Raw genomic sequence first — 27,527 nt, 5'->3', positions numbered from 1 at the left:
TCTATAGAACTTAGGACAAACTTGGTATAGTGTCAGCTGCTCTATTCGGTTCTTAAGTTCGGCAAAACTGAATGAACCACTGAAAATGCAAACTGCTTTTGTGCTGAATGAAAAACTGCTTTTCAGAACTGATGGGAGTATGAACATCCTTGATTGGCTACTACTCACCAACACTATGTTAATGTAGAATTTTGCAACTTAAATTTTGTCTTGCCCTTGGCAGCAAATTACAAATTGAAGCATTTATTAAGCTTTCAAGTAATTAAAAAAAAAAAAAAAAAAAGGCAAGCCACTTTTCAACTGACAATTTGTTCAACTCCTAATAGCAGTAATATTGATATGGAAGGAAGTATAGTTGGAAGGCACAAGACTGAAATGTTAAAATGGAGGATCAGTTCTTCCCAGTGCCTTAGCTTAGCAAGCCTAATGTAGGCTCTGTCTTCACTAACAAGTTTTGAGCCAGGCTTATTAAATCAGTCTACAAATTGCTGTTTGCAGTGGTACAAATTGGCTGTTCTGTCACACAGTTTTCTAGTTGTTTGTTTATATTGACGCAAATTTCTCTAATGTAGATAAGCTTTTCTGGCTGCTTTTCATAGTAACAATTAATTCTTGATGTATGTTTTCTTTACTCGGTGAATTTGAATGTCTTGTATGAAAAGGACAAGGAAAAAGGCGTAAGATTTTAGTGTGGTTAAATGCAGCAGAGAGTGTATCTAGTATCTGTGTATGCTGTTGGTGCAATATCCCTTTTCTGCAGTGGAGCATGGAAAGGAATATTGACCACTACTGATAATCAACAGTTAACTAGAGATTCGTTAAGCTGCTCTGACTTACAGTGAAGAAATTTGTAATGACCTTCCTACACTCTTACTGTAAAGATAAAAAAGCAGCAGTGCAACCGATCTGATTCTCAAAGCATCTAGTGAGTCATCCTTAAGGGGCAACTGATAGTAATTCAGGAGGAAGAACTTTTGGGGCCATGATGACAGACAGCCTTGTACCAGCCCATTTCCTAAAGAGCAATTTTAACCTGTAGATAACCATTTAACATTTGTAGTAGTTTTATGTGACATTTTAAGTTTTACTTTATGAAATCATTTCATTGTTGAACCACGGAGAAAGATGCATGCTTTCCTGACCTGATGACTCTTGACAGCTGGCAAGCAGATCGATGTGCCATTTCAGGTTCTGAACTTTACAACAAAGACCTCTTGCTAACCATTTATTAGATCCCAGAAGATAAAGTAGGCTTGTGTTCAGTTCTTATATACCATTGATACCTGCTTCAAACCTTATCTCTACTGGCCCAAAATTTTAAATTGGGGTTAGGAAATGGAATCAACGCTAAACTGAGGAAAATAAATTTGTTTTTTTTCCCCATGTCCTGTTTCTGTGCCTGTAGGTAGAGATTTTTCTTTCTTCTTTTTGCAGCTATAAGAAGCCTTCAGTTTTGTGCACCTAAAATACTGAATGTGCAAGAAAGCCAAAACTAGGCTCAAAGTAATAAAACAAATCTCACAGAAGTCAAACATCTGGTTTTTTGCTTGCCTGAGATTATTCTGGGCTAGTGTTTAAGCAGAATGATCACAGAAAACATACACCTACAGGCAAAAGAATAGGAGGGGAAGGCAATTCAGTGCTTTGATTTGGAGGCCTTAATTCCTTAAGGGAGGAATAGGATTAAGTAAATAAAGATATAGCTTGATATAGTAAGAGAAGAAAATTGCTGGTTAGATACATTCATTATCTTTGTCTTTCTCATCAGCATACTTCTTCACTCACGTGAGCAAAAGTGAAAAATTTTCAGTATGATTTCCTAAAGAAACGATACCGGGGGAATTGCTCTACCAGTCCTCTCCAGCACCATTGGAAGCTACTTGCAAACATTAAGCAGCTAACTAGTGATCTCAAAGCTACTGCAATTTTACAGGTAAGTAAGTGGCTGTAGGTAAGGAGAGACAGATTTCTACAGCAGCACTTGGCCTTTGTAGCTGTGGTACTCGTGCAGCTAGCTGCTGGGGGGTCTGTATACAAGTCCACAGGGGAGTTACCTGCATTTTGCACATCAAACCAGTGATAACTGGAGGTAGCAGGAGTGCGCAAGGGGTGGAAAGGGCGGCTAAGATACCTAACTAGAAGCTTAGGAAGCTGCTAGGAGCTGTGGATAATACTGCAAAGGGGACAGAGAGAAGGCAGCATGTAGGTGGACCTGGGGGAAAATTAAAGATGATGTAGAGGAGGAGTGCCAGAGACAGAACACTGACAAGTCTGTTGAGGGATATAGGTGAATATGGTGGGAGGAACCTGGAGGTAAAGAGTGGCCGAGGGCCGGGCTAAGTCCTGTAGCAGTGAGAGAGGTCTGTGGCACCAAGTGGGTGGCAGAACTGCAGTGTAACTGGGGATCTGGAGAAGAGATTACAAGCTAGAGAATGCAGAGGATGCAGAACACAGACCTGTAGGAGACCAGCCTTCATTAGTGCCATGGCTTATGGAACAGCTCTGTGCTGCTTGCAAATGTGTTCATTATTTTCAGTTAACAAGTGTTATCTCTATAATACTATTTTATATGGAAAATACCATGAAATGTAAATGTAACTGGTGTTCTCAACAAAACAATGTCCTCTCTGCTGAAATGATCCTTCTCATCATTGCTGAAGTGTGTTGTGTTGTCGTCAGGAGGTCAGCGCTCGCAGCCTGCCTTATTTCTTGAATGGGTGCAAAGAGGCGCACACAGTTGGTCTGGTACTTTTCACTGGCAGAGAAGAGGGGGCCACGTGTATAGCAGTCTGACCCTCGCACAGTGTTTCTATTTTGTATTAAATGCACTAACGCTATCTGATTGCTTTGGCAGACGACAATTTGCATGTTGTAACCAGGACTTTCTTTTTATCACATCAAAAAAATTTTAGCTCTGTAGAGTCCCAGGTTTGTTTTTATATTTCCAAAGTCTCTGAAATAACAAATTCTATAGCCTAGGACCTCTTTAAAAGTACTAAGCAGGTGCACTGCTAATTGAACTGGCCTACTAAATTGTGTATTTATGCAAATGTAATGGCCTTTGTTAAGCTAAATGATTGTGTTTGAATATACAGTGGTTATGCCCTGCGATTGCAAGGAAGTATGACTAAGCCCATGTGCACATGAGCCAATAAACTGCTTTGGCCAGAAGTGTTATTTTCTGAAATATGTAAGAGAAGTGGAAGGCGAAACTATAAAAGAAATAAGATACATAAATGGTCTATTAATTGTAAGCACTTGGACATATGTTGTCTGGCTAACCTAGCACATTCACAAAGTGCCTGTTGTGACTGGAATTTTACAGGCTCTGTCCCAACTTACATTTGTGCAGCGCAGTGAATAGCTGCATTTGCAATGAATAAGAAGAATGTAAAAAATGTTAAATAGTGTTTTATTGCAGATTTAGAATGAGAAATGACCTGTAAGCCTGCAGAGTAGTGTTAGTCAAAAATACTTGAAATAGTTGTGCCTAGCAAAGGTAGCCCTTCAAATACAGTATGTCCGGTCTACCAGAAGATGGTGCCCTAAAACACATTCAGTAATTTCAATTTTTAAAAGTTGTGATCAACTGCAAATGAGTATTTTTAAAAACACATAAGGAAAAATCACCCAAGTCCAAATGCACATTAATATCCAAACTTCATATTCCAAAAATCTTGCTTATACTTAGTTATCACAACATAAATTAACATACAGAACTGAAACAAGCAAAACAATGCAATATAAAACACAATACAGCTACTGTGTCAAAGAAAATAAAAACTTCAGGCTCCCTCCTTCCAAAATAAAAAACATTCTTCAGCATAATTTTTGTATGAATTTCACAAGTTTTTTCCTGTTGTTTCGTTCTTTTTTTTTTTTTTCAATTTGACTTAAAACAAACCAGACAAAAAGAATAGTCATTACATTCCTCACCAAGAAACCAATCAATTTTTAAACTGGAAATCAAAACAGTAAGTCCCCAAGTAATAAGTCTTATTTACCTTGTGGACTTGAAGGTATAATTTAATTGTTTTCTTAATGTTGGAGAGGAGGCAAATTGCAAAAAATGAGGTAGCATCCAATTCAATAAGCAAATCTGTGCAGCAGCTTCAAATTGTTAAGTAGATGAAGTGAGACAAAGAACCCCCTCCTGCATTGTGTCAGTAAAACTGCATCTGGTACAACGTACACCGAAACACAAGGCGGTGGGATTTTTGCCCTTGTCTTCAATAGGGCTAAAGTATCACCGGTGAATTCATACATTTGCAGATTCTCTGCTTTGTTGGTAATAAACCGTCTGCAACTCTGGGAGACACAATCCCCAGCAGACCATCAGGTCTCCCTGCCTGTTGGCTTGGGCAGCGTTTCCTTGAAGGCACTGGCAATTAGAAGAAACAGGAGTGCACTGCTTGTGAGGCCCAGCCAGCTGATATTCACAGATCAATAACTCCACCTGGCTTTTTTGCTCCCTTTAAGTCTTAGACAAAGGAGTTTATTTAGCAGAAGCAGCTGCCTTTCCTTAACATCTCATTTACTGATATAACTTAAATTCAGGTGTAAGGATTACCACACTAAATTAAGAAACGAAGTTCAGCTTTTATAATACTCCGTGACAGCTTTTGTGCTCTTAGTTGCAGAAGTGTGAGTCTTTTTGCAATATATACATTTTACAGCTGGTTGTTTAAATTAAGCAAATGCATTTAAAATAAGGTGGAGAGAAAACCCTGTCAGGATTGTCAAGCTGTAATTGACCAGTACTTTGGGTTTTCTTATGTGTAACAGAATGACGGGGGTACCTATTACCGCAACAGCAGCCTTAACTCCACACTTTTTGTCTGCACAGCCCGGCACGTACGGTCCTCTAGGAGACATGCAGCAGTGCTTGAGTGTGCTATGTGCCACTGCAAACGTATTTATTTCACCCATGTGGGCTACATCTGTGGCTATAGTGTGGATAAATGTTATGTTCATTATGAAGTACAATGTACTGGTGAAGAGTGGGTCTGTAGTAGGGCCCCTGCAGCCGGGCTGAGATGGCAGCATCGTGCAGGGACACTGCCCAGGGCTGCAGCAGGCTAGGCTGGGCCTGGCTTTGAGGATTTACTTACTGAGCGTAGCCTTTCAACAGTAAAAGTAAGTGATTTTTATCATTTGATCCACATTGCTTATTAAAAAGGGCTGTTTCCTTAGATTCCTCAGATTCTCTCGGTCCTGAGTATGTTTTTCCAATGAGTTCATACTCAACGAAGCACGTGTTTTTCTTAATGACTTACGTACCAAGAGGCTTACCGTAGAAACTCGCTACCTGCTGGCAGCAGCAGCAGTTCAAACTGTGCTGCCTTCAAAGGTGGAGCAAGGGCAGATTTGTGGCTCGGAAGGACAGAGCTGCAGAAGCACAAGCTCCTGCTGCAGTGTGCACTTCTGACTTCACACAGCAGCAGCTCTGCAGCTGCTACTGCAGCAGAGATAGTGGCTCAAAATGCTGCCTTGCATGAGCACACAGGCAGGGCCTCCCAATATGTCCTACCCACTCCATTAGATTAATAGTAAAGTTATCCGTTCTTGTATTTTTTTAAAAAAAAAAAAAACAAAACAAAAACTTAAATTATTTTTTCTTTACATGTGCTCTGATGGCTCAGGTTCCCAGGTTGTCCATGAGCCTCTCCTAGTCTCTCATGAAGACAACCTTATAAAAATTTGCAGTGAGTAGTTTGAAGTCGTAACAGGACAGAACATCCTAGTGCAGGCCCCAGGAACGATTGAAGAAGGAGCGCTGCACCAGGACACTTGAAGGCAGCAGCCCATGGGACACCTGCTGCCCCAGACCACCTTTGTGCTGGAGTCACAGGTGGGGTACGTGAGGGCTGAAGTTAACGGCCATTTCCCATGTGCTCTGTGGAAGGAATCTCTCTTTGTTCTCAGTGGTTACATGCCCATGCTCCGTGGCTAACAGCACAGTTTGTGTCTTTACCAGCTTTACCAGAAAGTCCAAAGCTCGAACGGGATGGCACTTGACGTGCTGCTTTGACCCCGCCGCTTTGACCCCGCTCGGTGCCGTGGCGTGTTCGCTGCCGGCGCTGCGGACCCACGCTGTTAGCTGGAGCAGCGATGGTGCGCACCAGGACACACAGCTGCAAGAGGCGCTTTCGGCCATTGACACACCTGCAGACTAAAGGTGATATGCAACGTTCCACAAGTAATAAGCTGCAGGAGCACATGGTAACAGCTTCTTTAGGAGATCAGCAAAAAGTGCAACAAAAGATGTGAACGCATATTAGAAAAGAGCACTTGACTCTCAAGACCGGTTGTATTTGCACACATGTGTTCACACTGGCAGTCGCCCACATCTAACAGATTTGCTTTTCAGGCCTTGGTCTGCAACTTTACATGGTTTCTTTGATTTTTTTTTTTTTTTTTGTTCTGCCTGTCCCCCCCTGCACACACAAACAAACAGATTGCTAATCAACTGCCCTCCCACAGCTGGGGACATTTTTGAGTACACAGTTGCTTTTAATGTTTAATTAGGTATGATAACAGGATAAAATGTTCCTGGCCCTGCAGAGTGCCTACAGCTCAAACTTGCAACGTATTTCTTTCCTGGTGGGGTGCTGGGCACCCAGCTGTGTAAGGGCACCCCTCAGGTACCTACTGCTAGGGCTTCACCAGCATTTCTGCTAGCGACACAAATGACTGTCAGGGGTTTGCAGCTTGGTTGCAAAAGAATTTACCATAGGCTGTGGTGTGGTACCGAGGGTCTCCGTTCAATTGCTATTTCGGGGTGTTGCTTTCTAACAGCCTTTCTCTGCGCAGAGGTAAGGGGTGAGCGGTGCTGGGTCTCGTTTGCTACTGATTCAACAGCCGAGGCTCTTGCAAAGCTACACAGACAGTAGCATGCTTTTTTACACACGCATCAATTTGTGGCTTGCTTTAGGCCGCGATATGTTTATCATATGTCTTTAGCGCTGCCTTTAAAAAAACCCCGAACTAAGTAACTGCAAGTAGTTGTCAGCTGCCGTGCTGCGGCACAGGCCGGTCCGGCGGCTGCTGGCCAGTGCTGGGGGCGTCGCACGTCGCACAGGTGAGCGGCTGGCAGCAGCGGGGCCGCTCCCGCGCCCCCGGCCCGCGCTGCCCCGCCCGCCCCTTCCCGCGGCGGGACGAGGCCGCGGGTCCCGCCGGAAAGTTCCAGTCGGGGGGCGCGAGCGGCGCAGCCCCCCGGAAGGCGGGAACCGCGGGCGGCCGCGCGGCGCCTCCCGCCCTGACAGGCCGCCGGGTGCGCGGCTTCCCGCGGGGCGCTCCCTCAGCCCCCGGCTTCCCGCCCCGCGGCGGCCCGGGGCGCGGTGACAGCCCCGCCGCCTCCCGGTCCGCGGCGAGCGGCGGCACCGCCCGCCAGCCCCGGGCCGGGCTGGGTGAGCGCCGGCCGAGGAGGAGAGCAGGCGGCGCGGAGGGGAAGCCGCCGACCCCGCCGCCAAGCAGCGCCGCGGCCGCCCTCTCCCTGACTGACTCGGTGAAAATCATTGTTTGGCTCCGGCATTAACTACATTCCAGCGGGACGCAGCGCCCAGTCTCCTTCCTCGCATTCCTGCCCCACACAAAGGAGTCCCTGCCTCGCCGCGCCCCGCGCTCCGCTCGCCGCGCCGCAAAGCCCCTCCGGGCCGGCCGCCGTCTTCGCCCCCCGCCCGGGGGTGCGGGCCGGGCCGCGGCCCCGCCGCGGGGCGGCCGGCCGGGGGCGGCGGGGGCAGGGAGCCGCCGAGCGCAAATTCCTCCGCGCAGCGCGCCATTGACTGGACCGAGCAACTTATTTAAGGCTGGAAAGTGACACAGGGGCTTCCTCGTCTCTGCTCGCCGCGCTCCGCCGGGGAACCCGGCCGCACCGAGCCGAGCGCCGCGGCGCGGGGATGCCGCCGAGGTGACTGCCGCCTCGCCCGCTCGCCGCCGAGCAGCCCTCCGGAGAAGGAGCCGCGTCCCGCCGCTGCCCCGCCAGGACCCCGGGAAGGGGCTTTCTTTCGTTTTTTTTGGGGGGGGGGGCTGTGTTGTTCCCCCACCACCTTTCATTCGCTCCGGGCTGCGCTTCCGTAGAGAGTTCGCCGGCCCTCCCCCGCCCCGCGCCGCCGGGCTTCGGCCGAGCATGGAGAAGTACGAGGAGGACATGGCACTGAAGGCCACCAAGTTCATGGAGGATCTGTCCCTCTACGAGCCCTGCCCAGAGGGTCCTTACGGCCGGGGCGGCCGCCGGGACCTGGCGCTGCACCCCGACCTGGAGGAGACCAAGCGGGTCATCGCCGCCCACATGACGGCGGAGCAGCGGGGCCGGAAGATGAACGGCACCGCCGCGCCGCCGCCGCCCGCCGAAGCCTTCCCCGCCGCCGCCCCCTGCGGCAAAGCCTACCCGCCCGCGGCGCCGGCCGCCCCGCTCCGCGCCGCCAACGGCCGCGCCGCCGCCGAGCCGCCACCGACCGCGGGGCCGCCGTGCTGCGAGGAGGGGCTGTGCACCCGCTCCGAGGTGGCGCTGCCCTGCTACAGCGGCTTCGCCGACAAGGGCAAGCGCTACTCGGCCGAGGGCTACCGCTACGCCGCGGGCAGCGCCTACGAGGGCGGCTACGTGGCCAAGGGCGGCGGGCGGGCGCCCGGCGGCCCGGACGGCAAGTACGGCGCCGCCAGCCCGCGGGCCAGCCTGGCCGCCGCCTCGCCGGGCCCCGGCGCCGAGCACGGCAAGTTCTCCAGCCCGCGCTCCAGCCTGGGCGGCGCGGCCGCGCTGCCCTACGAGAAGTTCTCCAGCCCCCGCTCTAGCCTGGTGGTGCCCGGCCAGGAGAAGTACGGCAGCCCCCGCGCCAGCCTGGTGCAGTACGACGGCGCCGCCCTCAGCCCCCGCTCCAGCTACGCTAGCACGGCCAGCGACACCAGCAAGCACTCCAGTCCCCGCGCCAGCCTCACCAGCTACGACGGCGGCGGCAGCAAGCCCAGCAGCAACCGCACCAGCGGCATCAGCATGGGCTACGACCAGCGCCACGCCAGCCCCCGCTCCAGCACCGCCAGCCAGTACTCCTGCACCACCAGCCCCCGCTCTAGCTACTCGGACTCCAGGTACGGCCCGCCGGGCAGCGCCGAGCCGGAGGGGGCGGGCGGCGCCGGGCTCGCCCTGGCCAGCCCCCGCTCCAGCCTCTGCGGCCCCGAGGGCCGCGGCGCGACGGGCGCCGCCGTGGTCAGCCCCCGCTCCAGCATCTCCAGCCAGAGCTCGCGGAGCTCCCGCGGCTCCATGAGCGCCTACCCCGAGCTGCAGCTGCCCTCGCCCCGCTCCTCCCTGCTGGGGCCCGGCCTGCAGGAGGACGGCGCCGTGCCCGAGCTGGGGGACATCTACCACAAGATCCACGCCCAGTCCCCGCCGCGGCACGACCAGCAGCACCCGGCCGCCGCCCCCGAGGCAGTGCCCCCCTACGCCTACAGCCCGACCAAAGGCTCCGCTTCGGCTCCCAAATTCAAGCTCCCCTACCAGGTGACGCCGTGCCGGGAGAGCGGCCCCAGCCAGGCGGAGAGGCGGCTGGAGGCGCTAACGCTGGAGCTGGAGAAGGAGCTGGAGATGCACATGAAGAAGGAGTACTTCGGTGAGTGGGTGACCGAGCAGCCAGGGTGGGCTGCGGGGGTGGGGGTGGGGTGGGTGCGGGGCCTGCCCGCAGCGGGGGGGGGGGGGGGTTGGCTGGGCAGAAGGGAGCAGGGGATGCCCGGCGCTGCTCTGGACCAGGCACCTGCGGCAGCGCCTATCGCCGCCAACGCTGTCCGTCTGACTGGTGTCAGAAGTGCTTGTGCCGGAGCTCGTTCCTAGTGTTTGATCTGTGTCCCGGCTATTCCTTACATAGTTTGCCAGGACGTGTGGTGCTTCCCCTTCCACTTGAGAGCTTGTCTGAGGTGTTAACAGAAGCTGTTTGTGCTGTTGGGGCTTATGGTGATTCCCGTTTGCCTCCCTTCCTCTGGGGCTGCTGAAGCTTCACAGATAACCTCTAGCATCACTGAGCCTGTGGCGTTTTCAGCTGTGCTCTTAGGCCGCCTGTGATAGCTTTTATGGATGATGAGCATGGCCCGTGAAGCAATCTTTAGTGCCTCGTTCAATAAAATCTTGGTGCTAGTTCGGAGTACCCGTGGGACCCCAGCATCGTTTCTTTCCCGCAAGGCCTTGCAGGGTCCGCTCAGCGCACAAGGCTGTTGGGGATCGGTGCTGTCCCTGGGGCAGGAGGGGAGTTTGGGGGAGAGCAAAGCCTGCTGCCCTTGCTTGAGGCTACATCAGCCTGCTATCTCCCGAATTTTTGTTGCTTCTTTATAGAACAAAAGTAACCTCTTGAAATGAGTGAACACATCTTGTTAGTCACGCTAGTTTAGATTAAGCGCCCTTCTTGCTTGCTTTGTACTGTATGGAAAAGGCCAAAACGCCTTTGAAAGATGATCCTGGAGCATGGAAATACTGCCCTGTTTCTCCTGTGCTGGAGACCACAGATGAGCCAGGTGACTGCCAGACTTGGACAGCCCTTGGAGCAGTTTGTCCCCTGCTTGAATGAGGGATGAGGGCTATTACATAGGGGTATGAGAGCTCCTGGCAGAGGAGGGAGAAAGAGACCTCGGAAGATGAGTGGCTGTGGATGAGCCAGCCCCCATCTGTGGCCTTTGAGAGGACAGTTACCTGTGCCTTTGTGTGCTGCCTGGGCATGGGGGAGAAGCGCTCTCTCTGTGATTTCTGATTAATGTGACCATTGCTGAGGATGGAGGCATGCATTACCTTGGTTGCTGATTTAGACATGAGGATTCAGACCGCTTTTGGCACAGCGCTAGTGTGCTTTGCGTGGAAGGTGGGAGTTGCAGGGCTCCCTGCAAGTGTCTGGGATAAACTTGTAGTGGGACAGACCTGGACTGATGAGCAGAGGTAGCTAAGGGAGCAGTACCCTGTCCTACTAGGAAAACCTTTCTGTGAACTGCAGTAGCATAGTTTCTACAGTCTCTTGTACCCAGACAAAGGAAGCTGACCACAGTGCTTACTGCCTCCCTCCATTCCATCTGGGGCTGGTAAAAAAGCTGATGTTCATCCACTGCATCGTTTGCTGGGCCTGGCACCTGGCATGGTACTCCTCACTGGCTGAGTGACAGTAATTGTTCACTTCTGAGTATGTGGAAAAGCTGAAGGAGGGCACATTAATGCACAAACTGCAAGGAAATGTTACCTTCAAAATCTCTATGGATATACAGTGAGAGACTGAGAAATAAGATGTATTCAGAAAAGCAAGTTATAGTTGTCCTGAGCCTCTTGAGAGGGGTTTGCAGTGGCCAGGGAAGCTGGGTGTGCAATCAGGGACTCCAGGAGCAGCTCTGGGGAATGTTGTGTTGTGGGTGGGTTTTGCTTGATAAGAATTTGCCTGTTTTGAGTGTCACTGTTTGCAGGTATATTCTGTAGCAACGTGTTGCAGCATGCCCTGAACCTCAGCAGATGCATCCCTTGTAGTGAGCTTGTGCCTTTATACTGTGAGAGCATATGTACCAGCTGCTCTGTAGGCATTTGTTGTACATTGTTGCACAAAGAAGTGCTGCTGTGACTTGCACCCTGGAAGCAGATGAAACCCAGAAAACTGGGGGGCTTTAAAAGAGAAAGTTGATTTCTGTGAGTTATTGCGGTTTGGATAAATCCTGGTGGGCTTGATCCTGCATTTCTGGTTCAGATCACCCGTGGAGGTGAATGCTGAGCCAAGCGCGTGAGGGGTTGGCAGGAGCAACTGCAGGCTGATGGGTCACAGACAAGGAGAGCCAGAACAGCATGGGGGGAAGTCTGCTTATTTAGTTAGACTTGTTTGAGAGGGTCTTAAACAATGTTAATAAAAGGAAGCAAGGAGAAATGCACCCATTTGCATAGCAGCTTCCACATACTACAGCTGAAGTCTTTGCTTACGCATTCGCTCCCTTAGCACTGGTGTCTGGCATGCTCTGAAGGCAATATTGTGGGGTGTTCTGTGATGCCCATGGAGAACAGAAGTGTTGAGCCAATAGTCTTAACAAGGTAGAGGAACCAGAGGAGGTGGATTGATGCTTCTCAATTAGAGGAGCTCAATTGTCTAGTAAGTGTTTATATGAGCACACCAGTAATTTTCTTGCATTCTGCCCGCCACCCCTCCAACCCAAATCCCAAAAAAACAACCTTGAAAAATTGAGCAGTGTTTTATTTTGAAACTGAAGTCAAGTGACTAACCAGTCTTGTGGGAAGGACTACTCTACCTTCATTCTATTTGTGGGTCAGCTTGAGTGTTCCCCTAACCATGCTTGTGCTGGCAGTCCTTGGCTTCTCTCCCACACATCACTGCTCTGCTCCAGGGAAAACCTGTAGTCTGGAGTAGATGAATACGTGATGGGGGGGTATGTGCAAGGTTTGAGCATCAGAGAGGCTCCAGGGGAGCCAAGTAGTGTGCAAGTCAGCAGGTCTGAGGGACTGATGACCGTCTCTGCCCATGTTGGTATGAACTGCTCTGTGCTGGGAGCTCTGCTGTGCTGCATCACCTTCTCCGTCCTCCCCTTCCTTTCAGCAGGCTTCACTGCATCTATAGAGAGAAGGAAAACTCCCTTCCGCAGTTGGTTTAGTCTGACTGAAGATGACAGTGCTACAGAAGGAGTGCTCTTCATCTGCCCTACCCCCAGTTGCACAGCTAAGAGGTAGCACCTTGCCACTTCCAAGTGCTCCCATCAGCATGTTGCAGCCATGTGCGCTCACTGATGTTACAGAAAATGAAGCCTGCAGAGAAGGAAGGGGAGAGGGAGGGTTGTTTGGGGCCGGATTGGTGAGCCGCTCCAATTTATCTCTGTCAGTGAGGTGGCTGGAGCAGACCCAATGGAGACAGTGTAGGCAGAGGGCTCTGGGAGGCTGAGACTATTCCTTTGGCAGCAGCCTGCAGTTGTGTTGGGTAAAGCCATGAGACTTCATTCCCTTGTAGCTGCTTCATATGCAACCTAAACTGCTTCGTCCTCAGCCCACTGAGACCCCCTGTCTTGTCCCCTGTCAAGGTACTGACAGTTTAGTAAATGCACTCAGTTTAGTGGTGGATGCTGAGGAGAAAGGTAATAAAAAGTACTTTCATTCACTTTCATAACTGTTCTTAGCTGAGCATTCGTATGTGACGAGGTGAATTGTCAAATTTGTTTCAGGGATGTTTTAAATTGAATGTGTATCCTGAGGTATCAACAGGATATTTGTGGGTGTTGGACAGTCTCTTGAATTCTGTTTATTTTGCAGAATTCTTCAGTCTGTCTAGGTATTAAAAAAGACAGTTTAAGGCAAAAACTGGATTTTTGGCATGCCCATCAGAGTCAAGCAGTACTTGCGAGACTGACCGTAAACCTACATCTTGTCATGTGCTGGGCAGGGAAATGTCATTGTGTTGACCAGTCCTGCTGATTTGGCTGTTGTTTTTGAATGAGATCTCTCCGTATGTCCTGTGGCTTTCTTGGTATGTTGTCAGAAATGGAAGAAGTCAACAGAGGGGTGCAGGCACCAATCGTGTGCTCCCAGCAGCCCTGCTGTGCTGCAGCTGTTGCCCAACAAGGGCTGCCTGCTCGTCTTGGCCAGGGTGGCGGGATCCAGTGCAAGAAGTGACTTAATTGTCTCACAGTCTTGAACGAAAGAGGAGATGGAAAAGGCACCATGAAATGAGGGGGGCAGGGGTAATGCGGATTACTTCCTGCCTGTGCGAAGTCTAGAGAGAGATGCTTGCAGTCTCGCTGGCATCCTTTGACACCCCTGTGTGATGCCCTTTGAAGGTGCTTTTCCCCATCTCTGCACATCAAGTGTCTTCCCCGCCTCTTGCTGCCACCTCACCCTCATATCTCTTCCATTTGATATGCAGAATACAGCAAGTTCATAGCACATGTGGTACGCCTCCGTGAGAAACAAGCAGTCCCCATCACAGAGAGCTGTCACCTTTCTTGTCTTCTACAGGCACCTTTGTCTGACCTTCCCCACCCTGAGGGAAACTGCCCCTTTCTTGGTACCCTGTAGGAGGTTTACCAGGCAAAGCAGGGATCTTTTGGTATCTCAGAATGAGACACAAAGTCTGGATTCTGCTACTAACTGTAAGTCATCTGTCTAGCAAAAGCCTGTTCTTAACCTAACAAGTAGGCTTGACTTTTGTGAGCTCCTGGATCTTTCCAGAAAGCCACCCTGTAGTACCAGCACACATTTTTTGGAGCACCACCAAGAAACACTGCTGATAACGTCCTGTTGAAAAGCCTTTGGCCTGGTGGGTAGATGAAAGGAAGAACTAGATCCTGGCCAGGCCCTTTCTGCCCCTTACATATATAGTTATCCATGCAAATCTGGACTGGCTTTTGGGCCCTACAGTACGCTCGTGAGTTCAGAGCTGTATGTTCTTGTAGGTTTTTTGTGCAGGTGATGTGACAGAAGGGTGTGTATACAAGTGAGATAAAAATCAGGACAGGTAACAGTGCTAAATTCCTAGAAGCTGCACTGCTTAAAGATGAAAATTGAAAATCTGAATGAAATTCAGGTGAGCTTGCAGTTAGTGACCTGAACACTTGAGATATTTGCTAAAGTGATTTTTTTTTTTAAGTCTTAGGATTTTCTGGTTTTTTGTGTGTGAAATATTAGATTTTTTTCCTGTTCGTATCAAAGTAGAGGTAACAATTGCTACATCATGCTGTTTTTGGAAATTAGCAAAGATTTATTGTCTGGGAATTACTTTGTATTTCTCTTTATCTGGGCCTAGAAATCCATTCAGCTTTGATAAGTAGCTGAGATCGTTCAGCTTTTGCAGTTGAGTCTGTCCCATGAAAAATTCTTTCTTTTTCGCCACATATGAGCCTTTGAGGCAAACATCTAAATAGAAGTAAACTTACATGATGTGGTCTCCTGAAGTGTTCAAACCGGTCATGTGCTTCAGAGTTTGGTTTTGCTAATCTCCCAGTTACAGCTGGAAAATATATTGATGAAACTGATTTGAGAGTAGTTGGCCTTTTTTAGCTGAAGTGCAAGAAAGCCCTCAGAAATGCGCTCAGACTAGGGAGGTGTCTGTTCACTGGGGAAGGTGCAAGAGCTGCTGCAGTGGGCGGTGCTGGGGTACGTGTGAATTAGCAGCATCCTGGTGGCTCATGGCTACCGGGAGCCTGCTGTCCTCCTCTCACTGATGCTACACAGAGACAACAGGCGGTGCAGGCCATGTGTGCGTGAAGGGGAGCGTGAATGGTGCTGCTGCATGTGCCTGTGTGCATGGGAGTAGAGGAGGGGGGGAAGAGGGTGAATGATGGGCTGAATGAGCCAAGAAAATAATGAAATAGCAATAAGGAAAGCCTGTAGCTGGAGGGTCATCCAAGGGGTGAAAGGAGTTGGGAGGTGGCAGGGAGAGGATGTACAATGAATTCTGGACAACAAAGAGGATGCAAAAAGTAAGCATAATGACACAAATCAACAGAGCTGGAAAAAATAAGTGTGGTGGTTTGTTGTTTTTGTTTTTTTTCTTTCTGTGGTATGAAATGTCCTATGAAGGGTGTGGGAGTGCTCCTAGACAGCTTCTGGCATCCCTGCTAGCTGTGCGCATGCTTGTGAGTCTCTCTGCTCTCTGAATTTGGGAGGTGATAAACCATGTCATATATAACAATGGGGGGGAGAGATGTGGAATATAAATGTTTGTTTTATTAAGTACTAGATGCATGTAATGTACAAAACGTACATTTTTACATTTAAAATGTGTGACTAAACTTGCACAGTAGCACGTGTTATTAATGGGGAGAACTGTTTTCTTACCTTCAGTTGCAGGAAACTCAACACTGAACAGGAGTATTTGATGGCAAATGTTTTTTTCTTGGTTTTGTTGTTTGTGCTTTTACTCTTGGGTTTTCTCTGCATTGTTATAGAAGTACTGCGTGTGGAGGGGGGATGGTGACATCCAAAGAACCACCATCTGTTTTATTAGTGCTACTGTAGGTGAGGTTTCAGATAGAGATTTGGGTGTGTAATGCAAGAGCTGGCACATGCACTGCTGTGGTATAGTAACTCCTGGTTTAATTGTTACCCTTTCCTGCCTCCTTATGGTTTGGGAAATGTACCTGCGTGTGTACCCCTGTGAATGTCGTGCCTGATTACTTTTGAGCCACAGGGTGATGGAGCAGTGTGCCAAGGGGGCAGGGAAGGGACGAACCACCCAGCTCTATGAGTCTGAAGTAAAGGGGATCGTTTACATGCAAAATGCATATGGAGAAGGAAGTTTCTTTTCACCTGTTTCAGAGTCTGTATCTTTGTGGAAAGGGTACTGATTTTCAAGGGCTGAGTAAAGCCCGTGTTGCAGTTTGGTTTGGAGTGTGCTGTGCTGCTGGTGATAGCAGACCTGTGGGGCTGTTGCATGCAATACTGAGCAGTTCATTAGATCTGCTGATTTTTTAGGTCTCTGTGTCTAGCTCCAAGCCAGGTCTGTATTGCATTCCTCAAGTAAAAGGCTCTCAAATTCCCAGAAGTAACATCAGGCTTCTATACACATCCTTTCCCCTGTGATTACCACGTGCAAAAAACCCAAAACAACCCACCCCAGATATTGCCCTCTTAGGAGGCTCGGGGGAGACATCCTAAGGAAGATTCAAAGTAAAAAATTATTCTCTAGTGGAGTTTAACTTGTATTGGCAGCTGTTTACCTAGCCTCTGTGCCTGGTCTTCTGCAAAGATTTGTGTGCAAATGTCCCAGTTTGATGTTAAATCATGCACTGGAAATTTGTACAGGGTGGTGTGTGAATTGGGAGTAAATCATTTAATGGATTCTGTGGCCGCTGTATTTTGCAGAGTAGAAATGTGACCCTGTTGTGAAGGAACAAGGTTAACTGTCAAAGTAGCTGTAGTCACAACGTGATTGAAGTTGATGTTTCTTAGTGGAAAATTTCCCTGAAGTTGTATCATTTTTACATTTAAAATCTGTGATACAACTTTGTGTGCTTCTGCTGATGTCTTGGTGGTAGCAGCAGAGATATTGGTCTAGGCTGAAATCCTTAATATCCACAGTTGATAAATCAGGATGTAAACGTCTCTGTTACAGCCGTGCGAATATTGGATGTTTAGAAAGCCTTCTCAAAGCATAAAAATTTGCCAAATACTAAAACGATTATTTTTTAAAAAAAAAAAAGGAAAAAATCTGGCGAAGTGATTTTCAGATGTTTAAAAGGGTTGTTCAGCAATGGAAAGAAAATAAAACAGCAGTGATATACTGAAGAGTTATACGAAAACTGGAACAGTTTTGCAGAAATGTAGTAAGCTCTGGGCTTGGCCTCCTACCTAGATCATAACGTCCCAGAAGCTATCGCAGGACAGTGTTACACAGCACATTGGCAGAGTTGGGGGGGAGGGTTTTCTCAGCAGCACCTGGAGCCCTGCGGCACTGGAGGGGTGTCTCCTTTGCCCTGGACCCAGCTCAGGCACTGGCTGAGGATGTAATCTTGCAGTGCCATCCAACGAGGGCTGCCTGCCTGCCAGCCGAGTGCTTGGGTAGCTGTCCTTGTCAGGGTGAAGGTGTTGGGATCTGGTGGGACCCTGCGCCCTGGGTCCCTTGCCCTGCAGGTGCAGCTGCTCCCATGGTGCCTTAAAGTCCGTGCTTTGTCTCGCAGCCTGCCAAAGTGGAGCGGTTCTGCTGTCGGCATCAGTTGTGTCCAAAATAATTTCTTTTTCTGTGGCTGGAGAAACTAGTTGTCTCTTAGAGTATGATGTAGTGCTTGATATTTTATTTTTTTATTCTTTAAAAAAATTTTATGAGCCCATCCTGGATGAAGTGCCTCCTCGCTGGGCTTGGAATGTATGATATAAAGCAACACTGAAACAGCAAAAAGGAAGAAATGCAGGAATGTGCATGGTGTCTGTAAGTTTTTATTACAAGTTTTAAAAGGCTCATTTTGGAGGGTTGCATTCAACTGCCTGAAGGTTCAAGTCCTGACAGGACAGAGGTACCTGAGGCTGTGATGTGGCATTGCTTGGAGATGCTCCAGGGGCGTGACAGCTCCTGAGGCTGGCAGCAGGATTCCTGTTGGCTTATTTGGGAGCAGGACCAGCCTTCAGTTCTTAACAAAATAGGCAGATGTGCTAATGATCAGCCAATAAACGTCAGTGTTTGGCTGGGTTTTTATGCAATTTTTCACTGTGTAACCTGTGTGGATGCTGTCTCTGGAGGTGAATTTTGTCCCTTGTTTTTCTACATTCAGACAGGTATTTCTGTTGTGTGGTATGTGTTTTCCTATTAACCTCACAGTTGTTTTAACTCCCTATCAGCACAGCCTTGTTTGTTGCTGTGCCATGGGACAGAGGAGCACTAGAAAACGGCTGAGTAAGTTATGTATCTCTTCCAGCTGGAGTATTTAACATTGTTGGAAACTTAATTCCTTGTTTTTTTGAGTAGTTTTACTACATCTCTAGTGTCACATTTATGTGTTCCAGCAAACTTTTAAGAAAAGGCCTATGACTCATTAAGGAAAAAAAACCCAGCACCCCAGAGCACAAATACTCATTTAATGCTCAGCTGAGAACTACTGTGCATATAAAACATGCAAGGGCTTACAGAGGGGGACTCCGCTGGGGTTAAGGATTTACTGCTAGTGACACCTATTTCCCAATTTGAGATGCTGGAAAAGTTCCTGTTGGCAGGTTTTGCATGAAAACCTGTAGGCAGGTGGGTTTAAACCTCTGTGTTTCTGTGTTGCTGGGGTTGTGGTGGTGCGTGTGTGCTGACAGGCGAAGCTCAGCCATCGTCTTGTCCGGTGTGGCTGAGCCCTGACCCTCCCTGGTGCTGAGGGAAGGGGGAAGCAGTGGCAGCTGCTGCGTGACTTGGAAGAAGGGTATGTATTGGGCTGGCATGGTTGGTGCTGCCCGCTGGGGTTGGGCTGGCGTGGGGTCTGCTGGTGGGTGCTGCACGTTACAGGCATGCTTAGTTTTCCGTAAGCTCAGGTACCTAACAGAGAATAGAGTTTCTCCAAGTGCTGGGGACAGGTCAAATGACTTCTTTGAAGAGGGGTGTGATCAGGTTGGAATAACAACACAAATACTTTAGGCTAGATTCGGGGGAGATGGTTAATTCTAAAGTCTTTAATTGCAGGTGGCAGCACTGAAAGGCATCTAGCTGATGATAGGTGAGGGTTAAAGCATGTATTTGTCAATGTTGGGAGAAGTGCAGAGAAGGCAGTATGCAAACGTAACGAATAGTAATACCACATACTGTTATAAAATAGCCAGGGAGTGGATCAAATGGACAATGAGGAGACACTTAATAGGTTACAAAAGGTCATGCGTGGCCTTTTGTAGAATTTGGTTGAACAAGTCCTGTTTCAGTTCAGAACACGTTTATAGTTTTTGTGAAAAGTAGATAGCTATTGTGGAGGAACTGCTGGGGACTCTCAGATGTTCTCCTGGCCATCCAAACATTTATTTAACCAGTGATCTGTTTCATTTGTGACACTGCAGAACTTCTTGTTTTCACTTTCCAGATGTTTTCTCCCTTTTAATGTGACCACTTGAAAAAAAAATTAGAAAACAGCGAAGCTGAAGAGAAACAAAAAGCCATTCCTAAATGCAGTTTGACAGTTGTGCATATTTAGATGCTGCAGCTCGCTTGGATCATATTTTCTGTGGTCCATGGAGACCCTGTGGCCTCTCCCACGCATGGAAAATACCCTTTTCTTCTGGAAGTCATTGCATAAACCTTTCTCCTGTGTAGCAAGCTTGTCCCCAAGCATATGCAGTGCAGGGAACTGCATGAGTAAGGCTCCTGGGCTGGGAGTTGAGTGGTTCTGCTGCACTTTCTCAGTCTCCTTCAATGTTACCTCTGTGCTGGCAGTACCAGCCTGTGGGGGTTTGGGGAGCATTGGGTAAGGCCAGTCCTGAACTGTCCCTGGTTGGCTCAACGGGGTGTGGTGTTGGACTTGAAACACAGGGCCAGGCAACTGTTTGTGGATATCCCAAATTTAAATGCAATGGTCTGAGGTTCATTTTTATGTGCAGCCTTTGCATGTGCAAAACTGCAGCACGCGTGCAAGCTGTAGTTGATTGGAAACCTTTGTTAAAACGGCATTTCTATTAAGGTGGGGAGAAGTGTGTTTGTTACTGTAATAAATTAAGTGCTGACCTGACTGAATTGAGATGGCTGAGGTCTCTGCTGCTGCAGCTTGATTCTGTTTTACTGGCCTCATGGATATGACATACCCTTCAGTAGTGTTAGAGTAGGATCTTGGTTTCCTGTGTTTGTTCCTGGTGTGAAATTCCTACTAAATCTGTTTGTTTGGGCCAGATGTTAAATGACTGGAAAATAATTACTGGAGGAATGGTTCTGAGCAAGGGGATAGGGAATAGACTTTGCCACTTAGACAAAGTTTCCTCTGCTCAAAAGAAGTGTTAACCTGGCCGTGTGCTGCTGTCTGCTGCCCTGCCTGTTCTTGTCATCGACATGAAACGCAACAGGATTAGACCTGTGGTCTCTGTGGACTGCCTCACCTGTCACGCTACTTTCCACCTCTTCATAACTAAGTTAGTTTAAAGAGAATGTTGATTTTTTATTTTTGTTTTTTAAAAAAGAATAAAATTTAGAAGGTATAAGCAGCAGAAGATACTGGAGCCCAGCATCAGCTGAGACAAAACAACTGTTTATACCAGGCAGCGGAAAGAGCTGTCATTGGTAAAATGTTGGATGTCTCAAAGTTTCTCTGTTGTGGCAGTTGCTGTGCTGTTAACCTTGAGCATCCCAGTTCTCAGGTGTAGATGGGGGAAATGGGTAATCCCTCAGGGAATAAGGCAGAAGTTTTGGTGAATGGCTAATAAGTATTGCAGCTCTTTTTTTGCCAAGCAGTTATGTGAAAATGCTCTGCAATTGGTGGGTTGCCCATTTTTAATGGAAGCCATGTTTCCCAGATCTAAACACTTGATAAATAGAAAACAGAGCTGCACAACAATCATGTTAACAGTCCAGATTTTAAGCTGGTTTGAGAAATAAGCATGTAATTTTCTGAAGTGTAGGTCAGTAGCTGGTCTTCTCAGAAAGCATGTTGGCTTGTACCTGTTCCTGACTAGAGTGGGGCCAAGCCTCTGTGGTGCAGCCCTGTAAAGTAGCAGGGGTTCACAGCAAGCATTTGCTCCTGTGGAAAACCCCTGCGACTTGGGTGCAGACCTTAGTGGCTTAACTTAGTGGCTTTCGGGGGGGGGGGGGGGGGGGGGGAACCCTGAAGACATCCTAAAATAAAATCTGTGCAAGGTATTAACTAATTGCATTTTGATTTAGAAAATGGAACACTTATCTGATAAATCCAGCCCTCTCTCATTCATGACAGTCCTGTTTAGGTCACAGGGACATGTTTGACTTGTTTCTGACAGCTTGGAGTCATCTCTGGTTGTTTTTATTACACCACAGAGATCAGGGAATAAGTAAATCATGTCTGTGTTTTATGCTTGCTGTGTTTCTCTGTCTGGCTTCCCCAGCTGCCTCGGACATATCCACCCTGGAACTGTCAGGTATATGGCTGCTTTGTGCTGTGGCTGTAAAAGCGATATGCCGTTTGTCTGGGAGCTTGGTATCTTGATAGTTAGACACCAATGTCCTGCAAATTATGATGTAAATAACAAAGAGCCGGTGGAGTTAATGGTGTGAAAGAGGGCTATAATGATCTGGTAAGTCCTGCCGACCTCTTTCAGCTTGTACAAAGCCAGCTATTGGCACTGAGTTCCCAAGTTGCTCCACTCGCTAGCAGGAGACTATTTTATGGAAGATGGGTGTGAATCCTAGGAAAGCGGCCTGTTGCAGAAGCTGGGATCCCACCATCTTGGGCCACTGAAAGTGTCAGTGTGAAGAAACTAGATCCAGAGACTGAACATGACTTTTCCGTGTGTGTGATTTTTGGCAGAGTGGGATAGAGGTTGTGTCTAGAAGTGGGTCTGTATCCTCTGCTTTTCCTCTCCTTGTCTTCTGCCCAGAACAGAAGTCACTTAAAGGTGTCAAGAGCTAAACCTGGAGAGGATGTACAGAGCAGAGGAACAGGTGCAGACATGAGTGATCTATGTGACACCCATTGCCTCTGACCTGCAGGTGGTTATAGAGAGCACCCTGATGCACTGCGTGCTGTGGATGAAGTGCTGGGGACTGGGTACTGTTGCCACTTTCTTCCTTTGGTTGCCTTTTTTGCTGCAAAAAAAAATAGGTCTTGCTTATAGATACTTTGTTTTTTCTTAAAATTTTGGCAGTCCTAGTCTCAGCTGCTGTTTTACAAACAAATAGAAAAAAGCTTGCGGTTGTCCTTCGCCTGGAAGGAGACTCCCAGTCTTACTTCTGGATGTTAGCTTTGAGGGGGGCATTCGTGTGCAAGGTTGGCAAGAGTGTCTGTGCTGGGAGGTGTTGCCCAGTCTTGGAGAGTGGTGCAGGATGTTCTAGAGGCTGCACAAGCAACACCAGCAAAGCAGGTCACTGCCCAGTTCAGAGAGAGGAGAAAAATCAAATGCACAGCAGGTTTGGGCTTGAAGCTTTGAACACAGCACAGGGCAGGCACAAGGCAAGGTTTGTCCCTTGCTGTAGTTTCTGGCAGAGTGTAGCTGTGGCAATTGACTCACCAAATGCCATCCCTAGAGCTTCAGAGAGCCCTTGTGTTATGGGGTGCTTGTGACTCAGGAGTGCCAGACCATGCTCTCTTGAAAAACAAAACCTAAAATCCTCCCTGACCTATTAAGAAAAGGGTAAAAGAGAATGGGTAGCTTGGGTTAGGCTGAAACAGCTTTGCAAACTGATGTTACTCTCTTGGGAAAAGGCTTTCTCAGCCCTGTTCCACACCTGGGAGGAATTCAGGCCGGTGAAGAACCAGCCCAGAAAGGTGATCCCCAGAGGCTGACGTGCATTTATTCACAAAGAAAATACTTTGAAGATGCTCCCAGAGTAGACTTGCAAATCAGCTTCCTGGTGTGCCAAGTGTGTGAAGCTCTACCTGCTGCTGCTGCTCCCCACCTTGCAGGGGCTTTGCCTGGCTTCTCCATGGGGTGGCAGGAGCAGGGAGCAGCTCAGGCCCATCTGGCTGCAGTGGTGGCCTGGCTCTGACTGGGCACCCCATCTTGCTGGTGTCCATCTAACTCATTCCTTTTGAAATTACTGGGTGTTTTGCTTGGTTAAAGACTGGCAGAATTGGGAAACCCAGTGTTAGATTATTGCAAGGTCAGAGAAAGGTGCATTACAAGGTCCGGGAGAAGTACTTTCTTTCATTCTTCTGACAGAGTACGTAGTGAATAACGAGTATTGGCTTAGAGCTTTTTCATTTCCAGGTAGGTCAGCCCACACAGCATGCCTGTGTGAGGAATTTCTAACCCTGCTCTGCAGGTGGGATGACAGGCTGAGGGGCTGCCGAAGACCACCGTGCCTGGATGGGAGCAGAGCTGGGGACTCGTGGAACTGACGGCATGGTTTAGTAGTGGACTTGGCAGTCTTGGGTTAATGGTTGGACTTGATCTTAAAGGTCTTTTCCAGCCTAAAAGACTCCTGACTGCCCTGTCCACCAGCAGTGCTGTATGTTGTGCCTGAGGACTTTCAGCATGGAGCCGAAGCCCACCCGCGGGAACCAGAGTCAGCAACAGCAGTGCTAGTGGGGTGGGGGTCGGCTCTGGGCAGCTGCTGGGACCACACGACTGTGCACAGGCATCAGCTAGATGTGAAGTCACAGATGTCAGGGTAACAAATGATGTTAAGAATTTTTTCCTTTTACATCCCAAATGTCTCTTTCTCCAACTCTCCCAGCCCATGTGGTTGGGTGAGAGTGATGTGCACGAGCTGACCCCTGTAGTCAGTTCTTTGCTTCTCTCCTCTGATCTTTTGGGTGGGGGTTGTCCCTGCCTTGACTACTGTCCCCTCTCAGCTTGCAAATATAAGGCCTGTGCAGACTTGTACTGAGGCCATGGCTTTTGCAAGGAGGGAGCTGCTCTGGACCCTCAAGTTTGCTATAAATTTTGCTGTGATACTGGAAAGTGGAGAGGAAGAGGTGTGCAGTGGTGGGGAATAGTTCTTCAGAGAGGGTGAGGCACTCTGAGGATGTCTGCTGCAACTTGGTGGATCACCAGCATGTGCATTTGGGGGGGCTTTTAAATTAATGTGCCTAACCAGCACATAAAATGCAAAAGAGAACTTTGATTCAAAAAGGAAGGGGGGCTGTACAGAGCTCTGGCAAATATGTGGCAATATTTGCTTAAATTTTTGAGAAATATGTTATTTCACCTTTATTATGAAGGTTATGCCTGTGTATTTGCTGCCGCCCCCGCCCATTTTCATGGTATTTGCCATATCAAGCATTGTCTGTTTGTTGGTCCAGAACTGCCAGCAGTGAGCTGAAAGTGTCTATAAAAGCACTTTGGTTTTATTTTGAGCAGAGAACCAAATTATAGGGACACTGTGGGGCAATGTTAGGTTGTAAGTTTTATTTTACTTGTGTGTTTTTTAAGTTGGATTAGGACTGCAACCAGCCTGTAGTGAGATTGATGGGAGTCTCCTCAAAGGATAAGAACTACAATCACTTGTAAGAACATCTCACTAAGCAGTAGACATTCCTGTTTTGAAGAAAGATGAGCAGGTAGGACCTGGGTGTGCTGCTGGTGCAGAGTCCGTTCTGCACACATAATTTCCTCCAGCAACACTACTGTTCTGAAAAAAAAACCTAGTTAGCAGCCAGAAAAAGTATTTAATAAGATTGCAAACATTTTTTTTTATATATATATTCAAACATATTGAATTTTTGGGGCTATACAGCTTGCAGTTTCTCACTAAGAAGTTGACTTAAGAGAATAGAGTGAGTGTTGTCTTGGGGTATAAATCAGACTAAGACTGACTCCAAGGTCAAGTATGACACTTCATATGAAATAGTTGCATGTTTATTTTTATCCTGCAGTTCAGCGCCAGGGCACTAACTTTATAAGCCTGGGAGAGGTGAAACAGTTTAGATAAGGTTGTTCTCATCTGTGCAGGCTGGACTGTAGACCTGAACAGAGAACAGTCCACATGCTTGGTCCTGAATCAGAATAACGTATTTCAAGTTTTCTTCTCTCAAAGAGCTCCAAGATCAGGTCGTTAAGAAATAGTATTAAGTAGTGCACTGGGCAGTATTTTACAGGGGAAGAAGAGGTTGGAGGTGGGGGGACACCCAGTATTTCAGGCCTGAGCTGAAGGTCCTGCTATCAACAGATGATTAGATGTTACCTACTTCAGCAGGTAAAGGACTGAGATACTTGCCAGCATTTAAACCTAGTACTGCAGAGGAACACAGCTTTTCTTTCTAGGTAAGATGTAAGTTGCTCAGCCACTCTTGCAGGATACCAGACATCTTTATGGCATGTCTGCTGGTTCAAGGAAAGATAGGGAAAAGGATACATGTTCATCCTGTGTTTTCTCTGCCGGAGACTGGAACGAGCTATTCCTGTCAGCCCGAGTCATTGAACCACTGCAGGATAAATGCTGTGGCTCCCATCAGATGAAAACCAATGGGGACAACAGTTTGCAGTGATCGCTTCGTTTTTCTTGCTTTGCATGAAGAGACATCTCATTCTGGCTGTGATGGAGGACAACCAGAGAAGACGTTTTGTGACTGGTACTAGATTGAAACAGAATCTGTTTTAATTGAGGATAAACAATGATTCCTTCTGTAAAATGGACAAATAGCTCCTCTCCAGAAATGATGAAACCTTTCATCTTTCAAAGGCACCAGTGGGAGAAGCAAGGAGTGTGTAGGCACCAGCTCAGTATCAAATCTGTACTTCACTCTTAACCATACAGAGATGGCACAGTGGAGAGATTCTTCATTTAGTAAAAGCTACCCTAATTTCCATGGATAGAATTACAGAAGACCTACATTCATCTGGAAACAAAGGCTCTAGTAATTTTTTTTTTAAAGGCAAAAATAAATAAAAAAAACCCCCAACAAATACACTAATTCTTTTAGCTGTTTCAGAAGAGGAGTTTTGTGGGTTGTGGTTGGTTTTTTTTTGCAGGGAACATTTACAAACTTATTCCTTAGTGGATGCAGTGAAAGGAGAAATTCCAAAAGGGCTTTGCTGCAATTAAGGGAATGGTAGCATTAGGTTGTGCTGCAGTGATTTAGTGCATGCGAATGAAAATCCCAACAGAGTGATTTACACACTGATCCTGAATGTTTTGATTAAAGGTCAGACTTGGAAATACATTTATGCTTATTTGGAAGTCTAAAGAGAATCCACTGGGGAATTAAATTTCTAAGTAGGGGTTGAATGTGTGAATATTCACAGGTAGCTCTTTACTTATTCGTGTCATTTGTTTATTGTTGTGAATTTAGCTAGGGAAGGCTTTACTTGAAAACTGAAGTCCAGTCTCTGCTAGTACTTGCAATGGGGGAGACTCTTCCTGTAGGCTGTCCTGACTTTGGATCTTGCATATATAAATTCTGTACCTTACTGATTTAAAGGAGTTATAAAGTAACTAGGAAGAAGAGAAAAGGTGTCCAGGAAAGCTGGTTGATTTTTCAAGGATTGTTGTCTCCAAGCTCAGGAATGGTCCATCCTGACCATGCGGGAAGTCAAGTAAGGGTGGCAGGAGGCCTGCATGGATGAGCAAGGAGCTCCTAAGAAGGAAATGAAAAGGAAATTTATAATGTATAAGAGGTGGAGGCAGGGACAGGTGACCTGGGAGGAATGTAAAAACATGATGTGAGCATGCACAGTTGGGGTCAGGAGAGCCAAGGCTTGCCTGGAGCTGAATCTTGTGGAGGATGTGAAGGTCAAGAAGTGCTTCTCCAGATGTACGAAGGAAAGGATGACTAGGGAAACTGTGGAGCAGGGGTACTGGGTTGGCATTCTATGGTGAAAAGCTCTGTGAATTAGGGGAGAGCAGTAGATGTTGTTGGTCTTGTCTTTAGCAAAGCTTTTGATGCTGTCACCGGTAATGTCCTTCTAGACGAACTGATGAAGTACAGACTAGATGGGTGGACTGTGAGATGGACAGAAAACTGGTTGAGCTGCTGGACTGAGAGTTGTGACCAGCAGGACAAGGTCAAGTTGGAGGCCGTTCACAAGTGGTGGACCTCAGAAGTCAGTACTGGGGTCAGCACTGTTTAATATATTCATTAATGACCTGGGTGACGGGACAGAGTATACCTCTAGCAAGTTTGCAGATTGTACTACACTGGAAGGAATAGTTGATAGACTAGGTGGATGTATTGTCACTCAGCAGGATCTTGACAGGCTGGAGAAACAGGCTAACAGGAACCTTGTGAAGTTCAACAAAGGGAAATGCCAAGTCCTGCACGTGGGGAGCAACAACCTTGTACCATGGTATGAGCTGGGGGCCCACGGGCTGGAAAACAGCTCTGCAAGAAGGCCCTCTGGGATCCTACACGACTCGAGCCAGCAGTGTGCCCTTGTGGCAAAGAAAGCCAACAGCATCTTGAAATGGTGTTCTGTCCCAGCCGAGTTGGTTCACCATGATACCAAAGCTGAATGCCTGCCCTGGGTGTCTGCCTGGGAAGTGGGTGCCCGCACACTCTGTCCGTGCACT

The 27,527-nt window shown here is 47.9% G+C and overlaps 1 protein-coding gene across 2 annotated transcripts in view; it reads left to right on the top strand.

The window, feature by feature from the left end:
• Positions 1-3,390: 3,390 nt before the first annotated feature.
• The window catches only part of WTIP (WT1 interacting protein), a 92,098-nt gene continuing 67,961 nt past the window's right edge, over positions 3,391-27,527 (top strand). Inside the window, exon 1 of one of the 2 annotated variants that reach the window (XR_008735069.1) lies at positions 3,391-9,602. Coding sequence is in view for 1 of the 2 variants with exons in the window: in XM_055726373.1 (XP_055582348.1) it covers positions 8,129-9,602 (1,474 nt within the window). In the remaining variant the exon portion in view is untranslated. The remainder of the gene's footprint in view (positions 9,603-27,527) is intronic. The other variant, XM_055726373.1, reaches the window with a different exon arrangement.

This window comes from Falco cherrug, chromosome 14 (assembly GCF_023634085.1).
Source record: "Falco cherrug isolate bFalChe1 chromosome 14, bFalChe1.pri, whole genome shotgun sequence".
Taxonomy (NCBI): domain Eukaryota; kingdom Metazoa; phylum Chordata; class Aves; order Falconiformes; family Falconidae; genus Falco; species Falco cherrug.
The sequence above is the reverse complement of the archived record's forward strand: the minus strand, read 5'-3'. Positions and strand labels throughout refer to the sequence as shown.